The 24228-nt window shown below is 26.1% G+C and overlaps 2 protein-coding genes across 2 annotated transcripts; one reads left to right on the top strand and one right to left on the bottom strand.

The window, feature by feature from the left end:
- Window positions 1-265: 265 nt before the first annotated feature.
- LOC130936281 (monodehydroascorbate reductase-like) lies at window positions 266-18096 on the top strand. Its single transcript, XM_057866328.1, has 10 exons — window positions 266-313; window positions 445-516; window positions 14868-14919; window positions 16018-16098; window positions 16209-16327; window positions 16438-16657; window positions 16976-17097; window positions 17204-17329; window positions 17457-17597; window positions 17694-18096. The coding sequence occupies exons 1-10, from the start codon at window positions 266-268 to the stop codon at window positions 18015-18017; spliced, it is 1305 nt and encodes a 434-aa protein (XP_057722311.1). The 3' UTR covers window positions 18018-18096.
- A 1480-nt stretch (window positions 18097-19576) lies between these two features.
- Window positions 19577-20395, bottom strand: LOC130935813 (60S acidic ribosomal protein P2-1-like). The gene is made up of 3 exons (XM_057865716.1): window positions 20202-20395; window positions 19848-20074; window positions 19577-19769 (listed from the first exon to the last, which is right to left on the bottom strand). The coding sequence occupies exons 1-3, from the start codon at window positions 20287-20289 to the stop codon at window positions 19743-19745; spliced, it is 342 nt and encodes a 113-aa protein (XP_057721699.1). The 5' UTR covers window positions 20290-20395; the 3' UTR covers window positions 19577-19742.
- Between the last annotated feature and the right edge of the window lie 3833 nt (window positions 20396-24228).

Raw genomic sequence — 24228 nt, 5'->3', positions numbered from 1 at the left:
AAAAGAGAAAAATATACATTTTATAAATATAAGAAAAAGAAGTATCATTTTAACATCTTACAAGGGAGAGAAGTAAAATTTTCTTTAAATAAAACGAAAACTAAAAAGGTAAGAGAATGTTGAGTCAATGAAGCGAATAAAATGCATCCCAGTTCTCTAAATAATTATATTCAACATTATACATTGCTTCATATTAATAATAAACTCTTCTAATTGGTACTTACAAACACTATCATCTATCTATGTTCTCTGATCTCACAACAAAATGGCAAAAAGCTTCAAGTATATCATCCTTGGAGGAGGAGTTGCCGCTGTTAGTTCTCTCCCTTCCTTGATCAATTAATTAATTAATATCTCTTCATACTTAGATATGATGTTCGTGTTTTATTAGTCGTTTAACGTATTCTTTAACAAAGCACTTAACGTCTGTTTATAAGACAACAGGGTTACGCAGCGAGGGAGTTTTCCAAACAAGGATTTAAGTCTGGAGAGTTGGCCATCATTTCTAAAGAAGCGGTACGCTTTATTAATATTTTACGATCGAGAAATTTTATGTTACAAAATTCTTATTTTAGATTTGTGTTATTACTAGTATTAAATTCGTGTGATTTATGGATTTATATTTTAATTTGATATGATAAATCAAAAATAATATTTTATAATAAAAAATTTTTTGAATTTAATAGAATACTATTATTGTTATTATATAATAAATATACCGAAAAAATAAATTGAGTGGAATAGAATTATATAACACTATATATAACTGAAAAAATTTTATAAGATTATATTAAATTGAATAGAATTACATATTTTATAGTACTATCGTTGTTATTATAAATATAAGATTATTTATTTTTTCAGTTATATACGTTATTTGAATCATAGAAAAAAAAAACTTAAAAAAATAAGAACGTATATAACGAAAAAAATAAATAATCTTATATTTTAACAAAATATGTAATTCCATCAATTTAATATAAACTTTTGTAGTTAGTATATTTACTTTTAAATTATGTAAAGTTTTTTAAAATATTTTTAGATGCATATGCTTACTTAAGAATTCAAATAAAATTGTATTCTAAATTTAAAATTTTAAACACAATGCTTTAATTAGCAATTAGAAATTAGAATCATATTTTTTTTAAAATAAATATACATTAAAATTAACAACCAATTTAATTGTATAAAAAATAGTTCATATTAAAAATTTAAAATTTTATGACATCAAATAATAAATTAGAAATTAATAAAATATCTACAGTATAAATTAAAAAATAAAATCATAAATAATAATTAAATAACTAATTTATATTGTTAAAAAAATAAATAAATTCCAAACATAAAAAAAAATAACAACTCAAAAAAATAATAATATTCCTATCCAAACAAATAAATGTATTTGGTATTATTCTATTAGATAGACTCTAAAAAAGAATTCTAAAATATGTGTCTTCAAATTCTCAATTTTTATTCTATATCTTGATTATCGTATAAGTTGAGGTATCTCTTTTTGCTTCCGAAGCTTCGAACTCCGAAGATAATCGTTTAATTGGCGTAATAGCATCTTTCAACACCTCAAATTCACCATTGTCCGCAACTTTATTGAAAAATTCAAGCAATAAATTCTGTATAAAACTCTATGTTAAATTAAAGACATCCTTCTTACATTTTATTCTAACTCAATAATATTTTTTGAATAAAATTAGACTTTAATTTTAAGAAAAAAAAATTTTGAATAACTAACTTTGCATCTTTTATTTCTTCTCCTTCAATGACTAAAGATGTCTTTGAGGTTGGAAACAAATTACCGATATAGCCAACATCCTAAAATTATAATTAATTTATTAATTATTTTATAAATTAGATATTACCAATGACTAAAGAATAAAAAAACTAATTAATTTTGAATAGAAATTACAATTATAACTACACCTATAATTTGAATAGAGTGAGCCTCTTTGAATTTAGTTATGAGGTCCACAACACCAGACATTAGGGGTGATTACAGGTCGGGTTGGTTCGGGTTTGAAGTGAAATTAGAACCGAACCAATTGAATTATAATTAGTTCGGTTTTGTTCGAATTTACATTTTTTTGTGTATGTACCTGAATCAAACTAAACCGATTAAGAATAGATTGGTTCGGTTTGAGTAATTGGCTATCCAATAAAACAAAAATTCATTAAAAAATGAAATTTTTATCTTAAAAATTCTGTAAATACAATAAACATATAAAATCAATAGAAATAATCTAAATATGTTAAACACCAAACATATTAAAAACTAAACACATTAAAATCCAAACATATTAAAAGGTATATATATATTTAAATTTTTTTATTTAATTAACATTTGGTCGGATCCACTGGTTGGTTCGGTTCTGCACCCCAAGAACCGTTACTCAGACCAATTACTAGAGAGAGCCATTGATTTGGTTCGAGTTAAACCCGATTTTCCATTTGTTTCAGAACTAATTTAATTGGTTCGATTCGAATTCAGACGAATAATCGGGTATCCAATACCCATGATCACCCCTATTAGACATCTTCCTAATTTTATAAGAAGGTAAAAAATGTGGATTATCAGAAATTTGAACTTCAACAATAAAGAGAAATATCTTATCAATTAGGTTGAGTAAAAGTATAGGTGTATGTGATAGATCTCCTTTCTATAGGGTATCATTTAATATATTAATAATAAAAAATATAAAAATTGTCATTAAAAATACCTCCATTAATGTTTCTAGAAATAAATATATACTGGTTAAAACTTATCAATAAAAGTGGATCAAGTATTTTTACACAACTCTTAATATTTGTTTTGCCTTCTTATCAAAGACTACAAAACATCCACAATCATAGTCATCAATAACACCAAACTTGATTCAGTACCTACTTAAAAAAATATTAACATAAAAGAAAAATTAAGTATAGACTTATTCAATGTGTAATCCACTGTTATTAGAGTTTATTTAAAAAAATAAAAAAATCTTGAAGTTATGGATAAAAAAACACTACCATAACTTGAGTATTTAAAATGTTTTGTAAGAACATATGTAGACCTATTGTATTCACATTGATCGTATCATTAGTCTGAAGTATCTATAATATGACTTATAATAGTCAAGATAACACAAATAATATTCTAAAAAAATTATTGGTTTAAGATACGGATAAAAAGAATCAAGACATGAGAAGATAAAGTATGATATAACAGTAAAAATAAAATTGAAGTATAATTTGAATTTAAAAACAAATTTAAGTTCGATAAGAATATAAAAAACAAACAAATCTCCTAATTTGGTGAGTTTTTAAATCTAAAAAACAAATTTAAATAATTAAAATGAATAAACAAAAATAATCTATGTATAATGAATTGAATTTTTTTTCCAAACTTTTTTCAGCTAAGAAAATTAGTGTATTTAATTCTTTTAATTATTGAATAATTTTGCCTTGATAAATTTTAAAGAATGCAGCTTTATTTAAAATTCTGTCGATATTACCTCTAAGTCCTTCAGATCTTACAAAGTTAAATAAATAAAGAAAACTTATATTAGATAATAAACAAATAGTCTTAAGCTAAAGAATATATATATTTTTAAATTGAATGATATTTTTATCTTTAAGATTGACGAATATTTTGTGTCATCCATGAAATTTTGTAAAATTGCAGAACGACAATAAAAATTTTAATTTATTACACAAAGAGTAAAAATTCACAAAAAAATATATATTTTTAAAAAATTGTAGATAAATATTACTGTTAAATAACTTCACTCTAACAAATTGCAGAACGACAATAACTCCATTCTTGTTGTCAAAATCCAAAAAAAAATATTTAATTTTTGTGTATAATTGTCAAAAAATACACACACTATTATTTTTCTATGTTAAATACAAATATACAATGTTAAATATTAAATATACATTCTTAACTAGCATTTAGATACATAAGACTTAAAAATACAATTAAAAAAACTAATTACAACTTAAAATTAACAATCAATAAAATTGTACCAAATTATATACGTATTTTATATTTTAAAATTTAAAATATTAACGATCCTATAAAATTGTACTAACCGTATATATTTTATATTTTAAACTTTAAAATTTAACGATTCCATAAGATTTTAAATATAATTTATAAAGACTTTTTTATTCAAAAAATAGTTACGATTTAAAAATTAATAATTAATTTATTATTTTAATTTTATGAAGATCAATCACAATCAATGTCAAGTTAATTAATTTTTTAAAGACTAATTGAGAAACAAATTTATTCACTAAAAACAAACTGATTTACTGAAAATAATTATTTTTAACAAATTAAAATCTTTTAAGCACACAAAATAGTAATTTTATTAAAAAAATGGTTACAATTTTCAAAACATTAACGACAACCAAATAAAAAGAGAAAGAGTAAAATATTGTTAGGATTTAAAAGAGCATAAAATATTATATTTTATATTTTTATTTTTATGTTTATGAAAAATAAAAGGTTTAAATTTATAGCTAAAAAATTCAAAAAGAATGGATTATCTATCATCTACTTTTAATTCAATAACATTATATTTAATAGATTTGTGATCTTTTTTAAAAGTTTTCTCACTTCTAATTCCAATAAGATATCAAATAATATTTAAAATAGATTAAAATAAAAAAAAATTGTTGTTAATAATTTTGCTAAGAAAAAAATCGATCAAATAAATAAATTGATCAATGAATTTACTTTTTTTTTAAAACAATAAACTTATCAATCAAATAGGTATAATCGAATCTAGAAGTATTGAGAGTGTCAAAACTCAAAAAGCTAAATATATATTATGAAATACTTCACGATTTTAAAAGTCTATGCACATCGGTACGCTGGTTTAAATTCACTACATATTCATGATATGTAGTCTTGAAGCTACCCACATTGCGCCCAACACCAAAATATGTGATTTGATATGTCATTCTTTCTCTTAGCAAATTCATGAATCGAGACACAAGAGCCTTTTTAACTGAGGCATGTATTTTTTCTCTTTAGAATTCATAAAAAAATCAAAAAACAATTAAAATGAGGTAAATAAACACAATTGAAATATCAATAATATAAATTTAAGAAAGTGTATTTAGAAATTCAAAACATAACAACCTACGACAATTATTTAATATTGACCTCACGACATGAGTATATTGAAGCTAAATGAAATTTTGGAATTCAAATAGGACACTTTAAATTTTAAGGACCAAAACAGGATTAGCCTTAAATTTAGGGAACCAATTTAGTACTTTACCCTAAAATTTTAAAAAATAACAACTTAAGTAAAATAACTTAAGCAAATAACTTAAAATTTAAAAATAACAACCTAAGCAAATAATAATTTATAATTTAAAAGAGTAATCTACAAATAATTCAAAATTTAAAAAGTAACGACCTAAACAAATAACTTAAAATTTATAAAGTAACAACCTAAGCAAATAACTTAAAATTTAAAAAATAAGAATCTAAGCAAATAACTTAAAATTAAAAAGTAACAATCCTAAGCAAATAATACTTTATAATTTATAAATAAAATTTTAAAATTTTCTAGTGAACAACCTAAGAAAATAATAATTTATAATTTTAAAAATTTCTAGTGACGACACCTAAACAAATAATTAGTTTAACAATATTAAAAACTAAATACCTAACAACCTAAGAAAGCGTATTTAAAAATTTAAAAATAACAACGTAAGTAAATAATAATTTATAATTCATAAATAAAAATTTTAAAAATTTCTAATGATGACACCTAAGTAAATAAATTCAAAAATTCAATGTATGAGTGCCATGTTAGCAAAAAACTCCCTATTTATATTATTATAAAGATGAGCGCCATGTCAGCAAAAAACTGTATTACTATAAAGATTATTGGCAGTTACTCATCTATTTTCTAAAAAGAGTAAAGTATTATTTTTGTCTTTAACGTTTGGAGTAAGTCTTAAAATTATTCCTAACGTTCAAATTGTTTTATTTAAGTCTCTAATATTTTAAAATTATCCCAATGTTGTTTTATCGTTAGCAATCTGTTAACAGAATTGAGATAATTTTAAAATATTAGGGACTTAAATAAGACGAAAATATTAGGGACAAAAACCATACATTACTTTTATAAGAATTACCGAATCAAGTAAAATGATAATGAATTTTAAGTAAAAACTCGTGTATTTGTATTCATGTAAAATTGATAGTTGATAATCGTTAGATGATAATTTAGTCAAATCTGTCAAATCATTTCATAGTTTTTGACTATTAACTTCACATGAAAACAACTACATGTGAGTTTTTACCTGAATTTTAATAGAACTAGTGTATGTTCCCGTACCTTGTACGGGATAATACATAAAATTATATTAAAAATTTTATTAAAAATAAATAATATATATAGTAATTATTATTATAAATATTTTATAAAGTTATAATTAAAATCAAACTCTCAAAATTTTTAATATTAAAATATTAAAAATAATTAGTATTTGTCTTAATCAATTTGAGTTTGTTAAGTGATCATCTCACTCATCCGCTTAAACAACTATTAGGAGTTAGAATCTCGCCTTGTGTATATAGCAATCCATTGGCTAGCGATAAACCCTTAATAAATAGAGTATCAATACGGGGTTAGACTTGGCAGGAGTTTTCGAATACGCAGGTACCCGACCCGTCCATACCCGGATGAAAAGGGTAATAACTTGACTCGAGTCAGGGCAGATTTTGCTCAAGACAGGGTATAGACGGGTTTAGAGTGCATCCGCCCCAAAAATATACATATAAACACTTTTTAGGAATTAGAATTTGCCTCACATCACATATGATTCATAACTTCGGTCTATACTTTATAGCCATGCAAGATAAACTCAATCATCCTAACCTGAAATCTTCTTCTTCTCGACTTCTTCACAAAAAAACCGCATAGCTCCTATCATGTTGTTGCTGAGTCCATCGCTGCTTACCTATTCATAACTCCCATCTTCTTTCACAGCCAGAGACAAACCCACGTTTAATATAGAGGGGGCATTTGCCCCCACAATTTTTTTTTTTTAAAAAAAAGTTATACTTATATACATATATACCACTTATTATATTATATTTGTCTCAAAATAAAATATAAATAGTTCTTTTGTATTTTATGTTAAAAAATATTTTGTTAAACTTAACACATAATAATAATTATATTGTTAAATTTGATTTAGTATGAAAAATAAATAAATAAATACACTCAAAAATTAGTGATAATTAATTATATTATATTAGTTAATTAATTAATAATTAAATTAAAACTTAGTTTTCTAATTAAATACAACTTAAATTATTAGTGATTTTTTAAAAATTGTTTAAGATAAAAAAATATATTATCTATGTATTAATATACTGTAATTATTTTAGTTAAAAAATTTATTTATACTATAAAAATTATAATAAGTAGATTTGACAAATAAGTAAAATAATTGTTTAAAAATATATATAAAAAAATAATATTTAATCATGTTAAAAATAAAAAGGTTCTTATAAATATTTTTTTGTTATTTTAAGTATTATACTATGTGTATGAAATTATATTTTTATTATTTTAAATATTATAATAATGATTGTGTGTATATTTCTAGTTCTTATCAATATGTATTAGATAGTTCTAATTTTAGATTTTGAATATATCTAAACTAATTTAGATTGATCAAGTGATCAACTTAGTTGTCTGCTTAAATAAGTATTGAGGGTTCGAATTCTGTCTCGTATGTATAGCAACTCGTTGCCGGCCAATTGTAGATTCTTAAATGGAATTTAAATTCATGACGGATTAGTCCTTAACTTGTTGAATATCGTGGGAAGCAAAAAAATATCTATACCTAAATTTTATTATATCTTTGTCCCCATTACTGAATTTTTCTAGGTCTATCACTGTTCACAGCTTATGTCATCATCGCTGCTCATCCTGTTACCGTCGTTGTTGAGCCCGTCGCCACCTTTCTCCTGCTGAGTTTCTTTTCTCTAGGTAAATTTCCCTCTCACTCTCTCTCTTTCTCTTTCTCTCTCTCATTGTGAGTCTGTTAAGTTCTTCTCTTCTTCTTCTACAGACTCATCACTTAGTTACCTTCGCTATGTTCGGATATTGTCGTTGCAGTTTCATCTGAGTCTGTCACCGAATAAAATAGAATTTTTATTCAAGTTAAAAATAGACATGCATGAGATCATTTTTGCATGTAATTTCTGAATTTTCTCATCCAAATTTGATCTATGTGGTTGAGTATTTTAGTATGGGATCATTGTAGTTTTGTTGTGACACTAATGTGATAAAAGTTTTGGTAATTTCATAACTAATATATGAGATAGACCAAATTATTAAAGTAATAAGAGAAATAACATTCAAATTTACGCGTAAAATTTATAATGGGTTATCTCAGAAAAATATATATTTATAACCCAAGTAGAAGATTGTTAGGAAATTATTATTTCTTAATATATTTATGGATAATACATATATTAATTATAATCGTAAATTAAGTAATTTCACATTAAATGACTTATATAACAGTGATCTCATTTATTGTCATAAATGTTAAATTAAATAAGTCATTATTACTTTTGATTTGGATAAATGAGATTAAAATCATAGATACTATTTTATTTGAGTTTTAGGGTTTAATGAGTGTCACACTCAAATATAAATAATGACTTTAGAATTTTGGTCTTCAACATATCAAACTCGCCTTCATAACTCTTTTCCCACAGTAAAATTGTGATTCAACCCTATAAAAAATACAGAAGGTTTTGGTTGACGAAGATCAAAGAACCACAAGAGCCAAGCTCTCTGATCTCAACCATACTCTCGAATGAAGAGACGTTTTCGTGCTCTTAGTTATATTTTTTAATGATTTAACATGGATGATCTTGAGGTTGAGAAATCCTAAAATTTTTAGCTAAAATAAAAATTTTATTCAATCAAATGATAATAAATAATTTTATTGAATTAAATTATATTAATGTGATCATTGGATGATAAAGAATGCATGAAAAATAAATAAATCATATTTTAAGAGTATAAAAATATTAAATTGTCATTTCAATTTACTTTTTTAATCAACGATAATAAATATCTTAAATTAATTAAATTTTTACAAAATTTATACACCTAAAATTATTTCATTTTTTCAAAAATCTTTTGAAAATACAATGGTTTAATGAGAGGTTGACTATTGAGAATTGAATATAATATTTTTATATTCGTATTTTCAATAAAAAGATGTACTTAGTTCTATCCATCCTAAATAATTCTATATTCACTATTACTTATCCATCTAAATAATTCTAACATTGATAGAATATTATTTTTAGATGCAAAAAATTTAAAATATATTTATTCTATTTCAAAAATTAATATTCATATTTAACTTTGAATTCCAACTAATATGACAAAAAATATTATATTTTTTAGTTAAAAAATTAAAATAAAATATCTATAAATATATTTTTGTGCTTTAGCTTTAGATTTTTCAAAAAAATTTGGTAAGTTAATGGAATCAAATCATATTTCTATAACATATATAAGAATGTATATTACACATATATAAATAAAAAAATTGGGTATAGTAAGAACAAATACATAAATTAAAATAAAATTTAGAAAAATAAGAACTAATAAAATATTGAAGGAAAGAAATATAAATAGAAGAGAAACAAAATTATTTGATGGAAGAGAAATAATTTAATAAATTTTATGTGTATATAAAAGAAGAATAAAAAGAAGATATACAGTACTTTATTTAATTTAGCAAAATTTATGGGAATAAATACATAGAATAAGAGAATGAAAAATGATAATAAAAAGAAGCTAAACATCTGAATTAATATCAAAAAAAAAAAATAATAAAATAATAATAATCTATCACAATTTTAATCTTTTAATATAATTAATGAATAATAATATAATTAGTCTACCATAATATTAATATAATCTTTTAATATAATTAATTTTAATTAAATAATCAAATAAATTGAATATAAATATGTCTAATCTAATCGTATAAAAAATAGTAAATTTTTTACAATTAGACATATTATATATTATTATTATTAGTGACATATAAATATTAAAATTATATTAATACATTAATAGAAATACATTATTATAATAAAAAGTTGCAAGAATTAAAATAACTGAAATTTATTAACTTTAATTAATTAAATTAGCATAAAATAAGAAAGAGATGATTAATCAGATTAAATAAATTAAAAAAATATTACTGAATAAAGTAAATATCACAATAATTATATTACTAATTAAAAAATTATCTATTTAATCAATTCAATTTTTTATTGAAAATAAAAAACTAAAGATTATCAATGAATAAAAATAAATAGAATATAATACATTAAAGAATAATTTTGGTAGTATAAATAATAAAATTAAATTATTATATACAATTTTTACTTTTTACCTTATTATGATTGAAGTTAACATTAATGGTAAAAAACTAATTTTAAATAGTCCCAATTGTATTTTACAACATAATTAAAGCACCATTCATAATTTTTTATTTTGTGATTAATCAATATTTTTTAAATTTTTTGGTTGAGTCTTCTGTGTGATACTTAAATATCTCAATTAGTTGATATAATTAATCTACCGTAATGAATTGTATTTAATGAGTTAAAAGAAATAAATCAGGAAACATTCTAAGAAACATGCCACGTCAACTTTATCATTAAGTGCAAAATCCGATTTTTATATAATAGAATAAATAGAATAGATAGATATCTAATTATTCGTTATTTTAACTTATTTATTATATATTTTTTTATATTTACAACTCAATATATTAAAATACAATTTATATATCTAGATAAGAATTACATAGATATTTAATTAAAAGAGCATTTAATTTTTTAAAATATAATAACAGTTTTAATTTCTTTGATTTTTCTTTTTTACATTTTTTTGTGTGTTTTTTTAAATAAAAGACAAGCCTATAGTAAAAATAGGAAGAGATTGTAGTATTTATTGGAAAGAAAAAAAATAAATATAATTAAAATTCATACATTTAAAATGTGTTTGAACTTCGAAAAATGAGATGAGACATGAGAACCCACAGATACTTGACTTCAATGAATCTGTTTATACCATTCAACTCAGTATTTTTTAGCTTTCTGTTTTCTTCTCTTCTATTTCATATGAATTTATCAGTGCCAAACATGCATCACATAGAGTATTTTTTAACTCCATCCTAATCCATATATTATCTTTGCTAAACAAAATATAAAAGAAAAAAAAGACAGTAAATAAATTAAAGTTATTATTATTTAAAGAGACAGTAAATATATTAGTATTTTTGTATTTTAAATTAATTAAGATCTAAATGAAAGATAACATTAATCTAAAAAAGTTAAATTAAAATTAACTCAAACATTGTTATTTAAATTATAAAAAAATTTGATTTTCATATTTTATAAAATATCATACTGGCGGTAATTGTAAATATGACGCTATTTAAAATTAAATAAAGTAACACAGATAAAACAAATTAAAAAATAAAAAATAACTTAATCTTGTACAAAATTTACCTATAAAATTTTGTACCGAAAAAAGAATTTAATTTTAGTATATTAATAATATAAAATATTTTATATAATCATTCAATTCAATTAGATTTATCTATTTAGGTCATTATTAAAAAATAAATTTAAGATACCAACATATAATTACTTTAAATTAAGCAACAATTATCAATACTATATAAGGGACACACTATTCCACTAAGAATGATTGCCATAAAGAATAATTTTATAATTTTCTATACTAATATTAGAAAGTTTATATAATACTATATAATAATATTATCGTTATCAATACTATATGATATCAAAACAAAAAAAAAATCACCGTACTAATATAATATTATTAATATTATATAAATCATTTTTGTATTTATTTTTCTGTGCGTATATAATATTTAATTAACACATTAAGACATATATAATATTTTATTAATACATATATAATATAAAATGATTTACAAATTATTATTAATTCGTATATAATGTATAATTAAATTTAATGAATTCAATTAGAATAAACAATAAATTATTTATTTTATTTCAGACTTTATAAATGAATAAATTAATTAACTAATATAACAAATTATAATTAATGTAGTAAAATTATTTAAGTAATATATATTATAATAAATTATATTAATATTTAAATATCTAATCAAATCAATTAGCTGATATAATTAAGTCATGATAATAAATTGTATTGAATGAGTTAAAATAATTAAATCGGGAAACACTCTCTAGAGCATGCCACGTCAGCTCCATCATTAAGTGCAGACATCCGATTTTTATATAATAGAATAGATGAATTGTATTATGAATTCAGAATTTTTACTCATACTTATAAAATGACTAGTATATAAACTTTCGAAAAAGAAAAAAAAAGAGCATGTACATAAGTATAAATTATATCTTTTTGTATCTAATATATCGAACTTCTTTAATGTTTAATTTAATTAAACTTTGTTTTTAACTTTTTTAACAAATTTTAATTTTTCTACAATAATTTTAATTTTTTTTATAGAAAATTATTTAATTTATTTTTAATTTTGTTCATAATAAAAAAAATTTACTTAAAATAAAAATAATGTGATTAAGAGCAAAATTAAAAAATAAATTTATTTAGAATGAAAGTAATATGACTAAGAGTAATTCATTTAGATGCAATTAAAACAATAATTGAATAATTATTTTTGATAAAAATTAATATTATTGAAGGATAAAATTAAAATTTATTTCAAAATTAAAAATAAACTTTAACTAAATCAAGCATTAAAGATTAGAATTTCAATACATTAGTTATAAAATGTATAATTTATACTTTATTGTATATGTACCATGTTTTTTTTTTACAAATTTATTTACTAATCATTTTACAAAAGATTTCATTATGAGTAAAAATCTTTAAGAATAAAGTTTAAACAAATAAATTTATTTATGATGAAAGTAATATGATTAAGTATAATACTTAGATGTGGTTAAAAAATAATTGAATAACTATTTATTGTAAAAAATTGATATTATTAAAGGATAAAATTAAAATTTATTTCTATGTTAAAAATATATTTTATTTAAATTAAACATTAAAAAAATTCGATATATTAAAAACAAAAAGATATAATTTATACTTTATTATATATGTATCATACTCATTTTTTTCCTTTTTTCCGAAAGTTTATCTATTAATCTTTCTAGAAGTATTCTATGATGAGTAAAAATATTGAATTCGTAATGCAATTTATTTCGTTAAAATTTATTTTTATTTTACTTAGTTTGGTAATTCTTTTAAGAGTAATGTATTATTTTTGTTCCTAATATTTTTGTCCTATTTAAATTTCTAACGTTTCAAAATCGTCTCAATTTTGTCTTGTTGTCAATTCTGTTAACAAATCTTAATAGCAGGACAACATTAAGATAATTTTAAAATATTATAGACTTAAACAAGACAATTTAAACGTTAGAGATAACTTTAAAATTTATTTTAAATATTAAAGACAAAAATAATATTTTAATCTTTTAAAAATTATGGACATCATTTCTCATATATTATATAATAAGTCTAATTATACTCATATTTAATATATAAAATAAATATCCTTATAAATTTTATGTGAAAATAGAATATTATGTTTGAACTAAATTCTAGATAATTAAATTATCATATTGTTTTTATCCTCTTAGGACTATAAAATTTGAAATTGTTTCTGTAATTCTAGACTACATTAAAAAAAAATACTCCTAAAAAATTCAGGTAATATGTGCCATACGGTAGGTACCCTTTCTCTGTCTCCCATCCCCTTATAGAAAAAATGATCCCGGTCTCTGTCAGTCTGTCTTATTTTTGTTATGTTTTTTTTTTATTAAAAAAATATATATCTATAGATATATATAGATATTAATCTTTTAAAAAAATTAAAATTAATACAAAACTATAATATAATTCATTATAATTAATCTATATTTAATATATTAAAACACAATACAAACATAAATTTAACATAATTCACATACACAGTAAATGTCCAACGTACAAATTAAAAGAAGAAAAAAAACGAGTTACCAATATACATAAGAAAGAACATTTTAGCAAATTTATTGTTCACGGAAATTTAATAAGTTCCCATAAGATGGGTACCTTTACTTCGTCTCGCTTCTCATTTATTCACTACGATGGATATCACTACTGTGAAAATTTTGTGAATCCCTGATAAGCCTCCCGTTACAGCCTTACAGGTAATTTATGCGGATACCCACTTTTACTTTTTATTTTTTATTTTTTTATTTTTTGCCATCTTAATTATATCAGTATATGAAGCAAAAGCATGACCAATACTATTACAATTTTCAAAACTACAATTCTAACCCTAGAATACGTTTAATGTGTATTTTAAAAACTTATTTTTATTCAATCTTTAACAATGTGTTCGATTAATTAAAAGTGTAATAATTTCAGGTGTTAAAAATATAAAAAACAGACCTTTTATAAAATAATACATGAAAGATAATAATTTATTCTCTAATTTTGAAAATAACTATATTACATGTTAACAAAAATAAATTATTAAATTTGTCATTTATATGAAATACATATTAAAATATATATTATATGTATTTATATTAAATGCTAGTAACTGATTTTGGTATATATATTGTATTTTTATTTCAGAAAATTATCGAAACAATTGCCATAATTACTACATAAAGTCATCCAATCAAATGTTTATGTTTTGATAGTTTGTGACAAAATAAATTATTGAGCAAATAATTAAACTGTTTGTATCTTTTTTTTAAGGTGGCACCTTATGAACGCCCAGCTCTCAGCAAAGGTTTTCTTATTCCAGAGTGTGAGTTTCTATATATTGCTGTTTGTAGTATTAAGGGTCTTCACTCTTCAAGATAAGGTCTGGCCCGAATTTATTTGAATTTAGGTCCGGATGTATTATTTTTATTTGATAAAAATTTTGGAATGAATTTAGGTCAAAGTAGGTAGATTCGATTCCATTCGAAGTTATGCTTAACTAATAAAATATATATTTTACAATAAAATTTTATATTCTTATTATTCAATTAATATTTGAATAAAGTATAATTTTTTTCTGAAGTTTAACAAAAATTTTAACAAAGTTTATTTTATTTTAATTTTGCCTAAAAAAATTTTTATTTACATCAAATATATTCTTAGACGCTAATTTTTCAAAAAAGTTAGGATCAATTCAATAACAATTTCATAAGAACATCCTTCAAAATAAACAAATCAAGCATAATTTTCATGCATTATTATTGGATTAGTCTAATTTTTAAAAAAATTTAGCTATCAAGAATATATTTGATACAAATCGAAATCTTTTGGGACAAAATTGAAACAAAATAAAATATAAAATTTTTACCAAATTTTAGGGATAAAAAATATATTCTAGCCTTAATATTTTTTATATTATTTAGAATTATTTTTATTTTAAAATAATTTATTTTAGTATAAATATTATACTTAATATTTATTAGATTTAATCTTTAAATAGAAGAGTTTATTAATTTACTATAAAAAAATTTACAGTATATATTAATTATATATTGACTCGGTTTAATCCAATTCATTTCATATTAGTTTAAGACCAAGTTCGAGTTTTTAAAACAAACTCAGTAAAATATTAGGGTGGGAATTGAGGTTAATTAAAATAAACCCAGCCATTCCCTTTTTCCTTTTCCTAAATTCCTTTTCTTATAAACTTCCTTGTCAAGGTAGTCTAATAGTCTTGCTGCCCAAAAAACCAAAAAAATGGTACAAGATGGTTGATCACTCTTCCATTGGGTGACTTAAAAAGTCCCTTTTGCAATTTTTCCTAATCATTTTTAAGATTAATTTTAAAGAAAACTATTTTTATCTTTCAAATACCTTGTTTGCCTCATCAATTTGTATATAATGGCACTGTTCCATTTTGCAGCACCTGCTAGACTTCCTGGATTCCATGTATGTGTTGGAAGTGGGGGAGAAAGGTTGGCTCCTGAGTGGTACCAACAACAAGGTGATTTTAATTGAGACCTATGATCTTAATATACAACAATTTTACCATTTTAGGAATCAATATTGACGTTAACAACTATATAATCATTCAAATTTAACTAATGATTACAGGGATAGAGTTAATTCTTAGCACAGAAATAGTGAAAGCAGACCTTGATGCAAAGTCTTTGAGCAGTGCTAATGGAGAAACAATAGAGTACCAGACTTTAATTATTGCAACAGGCTCAGCAGTAAGGATCATTGTGTATATCAGAAAAGAAGTTGAAATTTGTTGTCCAAATTTCACACCCTTTATCATCATGCTAATACTTTACACTTTTTTCCCCCCTTTTAATTGAAGGTTATAAAGTTGACTGATTTTGGTGTAGAAGGGGCTGATTCTAAAAATATCTTTTACCTGAGGGAGATTGATGATGCTGAAAAATTGTACGAGGCAATCAAAGCAAAGAATAATGGGAAAGCTGTGATTGTTGGAGGAGGATACATTGGTCTAGAGCTTAGTGCAATTTTGAGGCTACACAATATTGATGTTACAATGGTCTACCCTGAACCTTGGTGTAGTAAGTAAATATATATATTTGTTGGTAATAATGAGTGGATATTTAGTTGTTTCTTTGTATTTCAATAACTGCATAAGAGTTCAATATTCAAATGAATGGGACAGGTATTGAATATCTAAAAAAGAAATCGAGGATTCTCCAAGAGCTAAGACAAAAAGAATATAACATAGTAAAATCCACTAGAACTTGATCATCCTGATTTTATAGGTCGTACCTCGACTTATTAAAAAACCTTTTAAAAGGATTCTAAGAAGAAAGAGTACACCAACTTATTCCATCTCTTGATTTGTACCTGTAAGAATATAATTGATGTTGCAGTGCCAAGACTTTTTACCTCCGAGATAGCTGCTTTCTATGAGGAATACTATGCAAAAAATAAGGGGGTGACAATCATTAAAGGAACTGTTGCTGCTGGTTTCACTGCTAATTCCAATGGAGAGGTAATGTTGCCTGCGATCTCTGCCCTATTGTAATTTTTTTCTAAAAGGATGATTTGAACTTTGAAGTTGCTAATCCAACTTAGCATGATTTCCATATACAATTCAGGTAAAAGAAGTAAAGTTGAAAGATGGAAGAGTTTTGGAAGCTGATATTGTTGTTGTAGGCGTCGGAGCAAAGCCTCTAACAAACTTGTTTAAAGGGAAAGTTGAAGAGGATAAAGGCGGAATCAAGGTTTGAAAGTCAAATTCAAATCTAGAGAGGCTTATGGCAGTTTTGCTTGTTCCAAAAATGTGCTAACAATGTTTTATTGTCAACAATAGACCATGATGAAATTGTGTTAAACTGTTAATGGTTACAGACTGATGCCTTCTTCAAAACAAGTGTAGATGATGTTTATGCTGTTGGAGACGTGGCTACTTTCCATATGAAAATGTATGGTGATATGAGAAGAGTTGAACATGTCGATCATGCTCGCAAATCAGCCGAGCAGGCTGTAAAGGTTAGCACATTTAACTGTCAATCTTGGCCTTGAATGTATCACTATAGTGGTATCAACAGGACAATTCATTTTGTAATAATGGATTCCTTGATGTAGGCCATCAAGGCAAAAGAGAATGGGGAAACAATAGAGGAGTACGACTACCTTCCATACTTCTACTCTCGCGCATTTGACCTGTCATGGCAATTCTATGGTGACAATGTTGGAAAGGCAGTGGTATTTGGAGACAGAGATCCAAAATCAGCAAAGCCAAAGTTTGGAACATATTGGATTAAAGATGGCAAAGTCTTTGGAGTATTCTTGGAAGGTGGAACCCCAGAGGAGAACAAGGCTATTGCCAAAGCTGCCAAAGTCCAGCCTCCAGCAGAAAATCAGGATCAACTGGCACAGGAAGGTGTTTCCTTCGCTACTAAATTATGATAATTATTTTCTGGTCTAAAAATAAAGTTAGATCATTAATTTAGGAAGAAATATCATACATATGCATGTCCTCACAATAGAAAAGACTTCTTTTGTTTGATGATGATCTTCCAATTGTTTTGCTGTTTATGTTCTTGGATGGTTTGGATAACAGCTATCAAGTAGCACTCCACTTCAACTTTATTCAAGACACAAGAAAAGACACAAAAAAGAGAGATACAACATTTTGTGTTCTTATATTCTATTTGGTGATAAACTAGAACAAATTATGAAAATTCAATTTATTCTCATTCTCTGTTTAACAATGATTTACGGTGTCCGCGTGTCAAGACACATTTTGGTGTGTATCAATACCTATTCTTAACATGTATTTTTGAAATAAATTTAGAAATAATACATATTATTAATTATTAAAATAAAAAATATTTTAAATACTTTATATAATTAAGAAAAATATTAAAAATAATTAAAAAATTAATTTATATTTTAATATCAATAAAATACTAAAATATCAGTACAATTTATCTAAAAAAGTACTTTATATTTATATATATGCGTATCCCCATATCTTATAAAAATTTCAAATTCGCATTTCACGTGTTGTATTGTATCATATCCCATATCAGTATGTTGTATTGTATCATATCCCATATCAGTATGTTGTATTGTATCGTATCCCATATTAGTGTATCATAATTGTGTGTTTGGGAAAATTATAAATAATTTTTAGGAATTTTAAGTTGGAAATATTATATTTTCATGTTTGGTTCAAAGTTTGAAAAACTATTTTTAAATAAATTTGATTTCAAAATATCAAAATACTATCATTTCAATTCTCACTTTCTCTTTGAATATATAGAATCTGAATAACAAAGTAATACTTGAACCACACATACTAAGAAGAATGAGGAGATTTCCACTTCACATGAAGGCTTCTTTCACCTGCTAACGTACTTTCTCACTTCTCTTTAGCCAATACCACTCTTTAGCCAATACCAATAGTGCAGCAGGACGCAGAGAAAATGTCTATCCAGTAATCCAGCATTTCAATTTCTAATTGTGACTATTTCGGGTTATCATTTTGCTCTTGCATTACCTTGGCAAAGTTCTGATTGGTCTATAAATTACAATCCAATGCGGCCACGACATTTGGCAATGAGCTTTTTAGTAAAATCTCTAAAATCTCTAAAATCATGTTCCTATATATCCTACTTTTAAAAGGCCTAAAATCTTAAAAATACAAAGCTTCCGTTTCTTAATATCCTGATCTAAACATATGCTCGACTTACAAAACCAAATCCTCCTGTAGTCGTGACGGTTAGCATTTTGTGGAATGGAATTAAATTTTGGAAGAAGCTTAAGCAGGGATTTCATTGGGTATTATCAGAAATCTATCAGCACATGATTTTACCAACTATCAAGTAATCTTTCAACATTAACACAAAAAAGATAATCTCGATTGTTAATTCAAACTAATAGCCTGTTAATTCTTGCCTATTCTAAAAACAAACTGAATTAAAGAGATGCCCATAGGCTAAAAATGAAGAAAGGCAAACCAAGAAATAAACTCATTCTGTGATTTCCAAATTGAAGTTCCATAACATCAATAAAGTCGATAAAAATATCAAACCAAATTCTTCCAACATATATCACAACAATTAACTAAAACTAAGATGCTCTAGATTGACAATCTTTCCCGGGAATAAAAGTTGAAGAACTAACCACTTAGTCAAAGAGACTGAATCCCATATCCTGTAACACAAACAAAACAATCAGATTACAATAATAATAATAGTAATAGTAATTGTAGTAGTAATAGCAGTGACTTACATCATCTGATTCTTCCTTCTCTTCAACCTTCTCCTCTTTCTTTGACTCGGAGGCTGAGGGAGCAGCAGCACCTCCGCTAGGAGCAGCGGCAACGGCCACAGCACCGCCACCACCGGCAGGCACCGAAGCAAGCTTTTCCCTACCGGCGGCAATGACCTCTGTTATGTCTTTGCCTTTCACTTCAGACAAAAGAAGCGTTATGCTTTCATCATCAGCTTCAGCTCCAACTGAACAATTTCAAAATAAAAATTTCCCCGTCAAATCACCGATCAAAATATTCCACAAATCAACAAAAAAAAAAAAATAAAGAAAATAATATGAAAAAAAGAATTGGATTAATGGAAAACACGCTACCGCAGCCGAGGATGTCCTTGATGTCGCCGGCGGAAGGGGAAGTGTTGCCCCCGAGAACAGCGAGGAGATAGGCGGCGATAACCTTCATCTTCGTTCCAGAACAATGTGTCGCGACTTGCAGTGGGATCTGACTAGTGAATTGGCGAAAGTGTTTTTTTGTTTTTTGTTTTCTTTTTTTTTTTTGCAGTACTGCAAATTCATAAATAGGGTTCCATTTCGGCACAATAGCTTCTAGGGTTTTAGTACCCGTGACCGACCCGTATCTTCGGCCCTATCGGATACACTGGGGGCCCTCTTAAGCCCATTACGAAGTTTCTTGCCGGGAAAAAAAAAAGCAATAATGGTTCATTTAGTTTTTTTTTGTGGTCAATGTCCAAAACAGTTTTTTGTGGTCGGAACTCGGAAGTAACTTGGTTATTGTTCAATTTAATTATTAATTTTATCCGTCCAAAAAAAAAAATTATTAACTTTATAAAAAGGAATTTTAAGATAAATAAAATAAATATAATATCACTACATTTTTATCCATTTTTACTTATTTTGTTATCAATAAAAACGAGATGAAAATTTTTGTTATTGCAAATGAAATATATTCCAAAAAATGAAAGTATATCTCTTATTATTTCGTTAACACTTTCAAAGAGATACATGTAATATCATATTGAGCACTATGCAAAAAAGAAATTGACCCGGACAAAATTTGAGTTCTACATAAGTGATTTTTATGTAATGTGGTTGCATATTAAGCCTCAAAGGCTCAAATGTTCTCTTTTTCTTTTAGAAATTCTATACTTTAATCTGCTGAATATGTTCGAATGATGTTCGATTATCATAAAAAAATTATGCTGCAACATTGTAATGGTGCTTTATGTTAGGGTTGGGAGCATCAAGGTGGGTGCTAATCTATCTAAATTTGATAAGTGGGGCAAAGATGAATATGATGATTCTACATCACGAGTCGCACAACCAATTCGATGATTTGCGCCAATGCTTGACATGGAGGACAAGGATTATCACGATAAGAAAAGTAATGATACTGAATATCATTGGATTTAGCGTCGACCTGTACTGACGGATTTAGCATCAGTTTTTTTGACAGAAAAGAAGAGAAATTTGTCGTCAAAAAAAATTACCGTCGGCATAGATTTTTCGTTGTTAAAATTGACGGTAATTATTGGCACGAAAACGTAATTCACCCGCACCAATTTTATCATCAGATTTTTCGTCAGTATATTCCGCCAGTATCACGATTTAGTGAAACACGCCATTTTGGTAATTTACCGGCAAATTAATCCGCCAGTAAATCCGACAGTAAAATTAGAGTAAAATTCAAATGCAGAATTCTTTCCCCCTCACTTTTGCGAACACTTTATCTCTCTTCTCTTTCTCTCTCTCTTCTCGTCTTCTCTCTCCCTTGCCGTTGAAGTTGTCATCATCACCACCACTTGGAGCACCCATTGTAATCGCCGCTACATATCGTCATCGATTCTGCTGCTATTGTCCCTGCTGTTAAGAACGCCACAGTTGCTGTTCATGTTGTCGTCACTGTCGCCTCTGTCACCACCACGTTAAAGAGACCTTGCAGCCGCTATTATCAGATTTATTGTTGGTATGGTTATTTTATTTTTTCAGATTATTTTGTGAGTTTAGCATTTTGTTAGGATTTTTGTTAAATCAATGATTAAATTTGTTTAATGAAGTGTGTGATTAGGAGTTGTTGTATTAATTTAATGTAAGTAAAAATTAAATAATCTTAGGGTAGGTTAAGTACGGTTAGATTAAGAGTGCTTGAGTTGTTGAAAAATTTTAGTTGAGTTTAGTGAATGAGTTTCTTTCAATTGCATTAAACTTATGTCGCTTATTTTTGTGATATCTATTATTAGTTTGGTGAAATTAGAATTAAGTTTTACTTAATTGGAATAATAAGTTTTACTTATTCTTTCAAATGAGTTTTTGAAATAGTTTCAACTTGTGAATTTAATAAGTTGTTCTTTTTATTAGGATGGTGTTATTTTCTCTGAGATCGGTTGGAGTTTGCTTTTTTGTTATCTGTGCAGTAATATTCTAGATTGGTTTTCTATCTCTGAATATAATGAATTGTTTAAATTTTATGTTGGACTTACCTTTCCTAGGATAGAGTTTTAGGATGGAAATGGGAGAAGGTCACGTAATGGTGCCTTCTCGAAACCAGCGTTTGCTTGAAAATTATGGAGTTATAAGGGGTTGGGCATTAGAATGGTTAGGATTTGATGTTTTATTGAATGGGTGTATGTTATAATACTGATTTATAAGCCACACAATCTTAAGAACCCAAAAAGTAGAATGCAGTTATATGCATAGTTTTGAAAATCGAACCTGACCGGCCGGTTCAACCGGATTAACAGGAAACCGGTCACCTAGCCGGTCTGGATAAGGTCAAAAACCGTCTGGCAAAAAATCGGTAAAAAATCGGTCAAATCGGCGGTTAACCGATGAACCGGAAGAACCGTCCGATTTTTTAGCGGTTTTTGGTTTGAAAGTTGAAATGCTAAACAGCGTCGTTTTGGCTCTTTAAAAAAAAAGAAAGAAAACGCCTAAACGTAAACGAAGCCCTAAATCTTAATCAGTTTCCAGAAATCACCCAAGCTCCAGAAATCACCCAAGTAGTTCAGCATCCACAGCCATCAGCCCTCTTCGCAGTCGCATAGCCACCAGCCCACCACCACCAATCGAGCAACCCACCGCGATCACCATCGCATCCCGCAGCCACAGCAGCGACGACGTTGACCACTGCAACCACCACCGCGTCCTGCTTCGTCGCCGAGCTCGCCTCCTCCTTGGTCGTCGCCGAGCTCGCTTACTCGTTGGTCGTCGCCGACACCGCGTCCTCTTTCGTCGCCGTTACTCGCCCCCGGTAATACTCTATTCTTGATTTATTTGCTGCCTTCTGATTTTGATTTATGAGCTCGCCTCTTTCTGATTTTTTGTGCTTTTTTTTATGCTTTATTTGTTTGCGATTTTGATTTATTTGCTGCCTTCTGATTTTGATTTTCTGTGCTTGATTTTGTTTTTTTATTTGCTGAGATTATTTGTTCATGATGAATTTGTTTGCTACTTCATGATTTTGGTTTTTGATTTTCTGAGGTTATTTGTTCATCATGAATTGATTTTGGTTTTCGATTTGCTGAGGTTATTTGTTCATGATTTTCTGCACCCCCTCAACTCTCATCACAGCCACAGAGAGAAGCTGAATCTCTCTGCCCTGCATCGTTCTGCCGCTCGCACCGCTCTCTGCGCCGCCGCGAGCTCAGCCGGCCACCACCAACTCTGAGCGGCACTACTTCTACTCTTCTTCCCCTTTCTATTTCCCAGTCTATCTCTGCTACATTCCAGGTCCCCTGCCTCATCCCTGTTTCCTGCTCTGTTTCTTTACTTTCTTTTATTAATTCTGTTGTTAATTTTAGTTAGATTGCTGATTAATTCTGTTTGTTAGGATAGATAGATATATATGCTGTTAGGTAGCTAGGTTGTGGTTAGAGGATTCTAGGCCTGATAATTGCTCCGTTCTTGATTATCCAACATGGCTTAATACTGCTTGTTTGCTGAATGATTTTGGTGTGATCATGGCTGTGCTATTTCTGTTTCATGTGACCTGATTCTACCTGCTGTCCTGCTGAACTGTACTTGTGAAATTAAGTTGATGCTGCCTCTGTACATGCAATCCATGCTTTTCTCATGTTAATTGCAATTTTTGGATTCATGTGCTTATATTTTGCTGCTACTTGTTGCCCAAAATTCTAGAAATTGCTCTATTTTTAAACTTGCTACTTAAGAGTTGAACGTGGCACTTTTCAAATTCTTAGTATCACTATATTTCTCTTCCTTAATGATCTATGAAGTTGTTTAGTTATAAACTTTGATGTTTGAAGTTGATTGTGAACCTCTAATATTAAGTTATGGATAATTTATTATGTGAAATTTTAAATTTTATTTAGAAATTATTGAATTTATATATTTAAAATTATTTTTTGGTTTTTTAATAATTTTA

Source organism: Arachis stenosperma, chromosome 6 (assembly GCF_014773155.1).
Source record: "Arachis stenosperma cultivar V10309 chromosome 6, arast.V10309.gnm1.PFL2, whole genome shotgun sequence".
Taxonomy (NCBI): domain Eukaryota; kingdom Viridiplantae; phylum Streptophyta; class Magnoliopsida; order Fabales; family Fabaceae; genus Arachis; species Arachis stenosperma.
The sequence above is the reverse complement of the archived record's forward strand: the minus strand, read 5'-3'. Positions and strand labels throughout refer to the sequence as shown.

Excerpts from the sequence above, each read along its gene's own strand:
- LOC130935813 (XM_057865716.1), bottom strand. The coding sequence starts at position 20,289 with ATGAAGGTTATCGCCGCCTATCTCCTCGCTGTTCTCGGGGGCAACACT. Across the intron at positions 20,075-20,201 it reads CAAGGACATCCTCGGCTGCG|TTGGAGCTGAAGCTGATGAT; the intron begins GTAGCGTGTTTT and ends GAAATTGTTCAG. Across the intron at positions 19,770-19,847 it reads AGAAGGAAGAATCAGATGAT|GATATGGGATTCAGTCTCTT; the intron begins GTAAGTCACTGC and ends TTTGTGTTACAG.
- LOC130936281 (XM_057866328.1), top strand. The coding sequence starts at position 266 with ATGGCAAAAAGCTTCAAGTATATCATCCTTGGAGGAGGAGTTGCCGCT. Across the intron at positions 16,099-16,208 it reads TGAGTGGTACCAACAACAAG|GGATAGAGTTAATTCTTAGC; the intron begins GTGATTTTAATT and ends TAATGATTACAG. Across the intron at positions 17,598-17,693 it reads CAGCCGAGCAGGCTGTAAAG|GCCATCAAGGCAAAAGAGAA; the intron begins GTTAGCACATTT and ends TCCTTGATGTAG.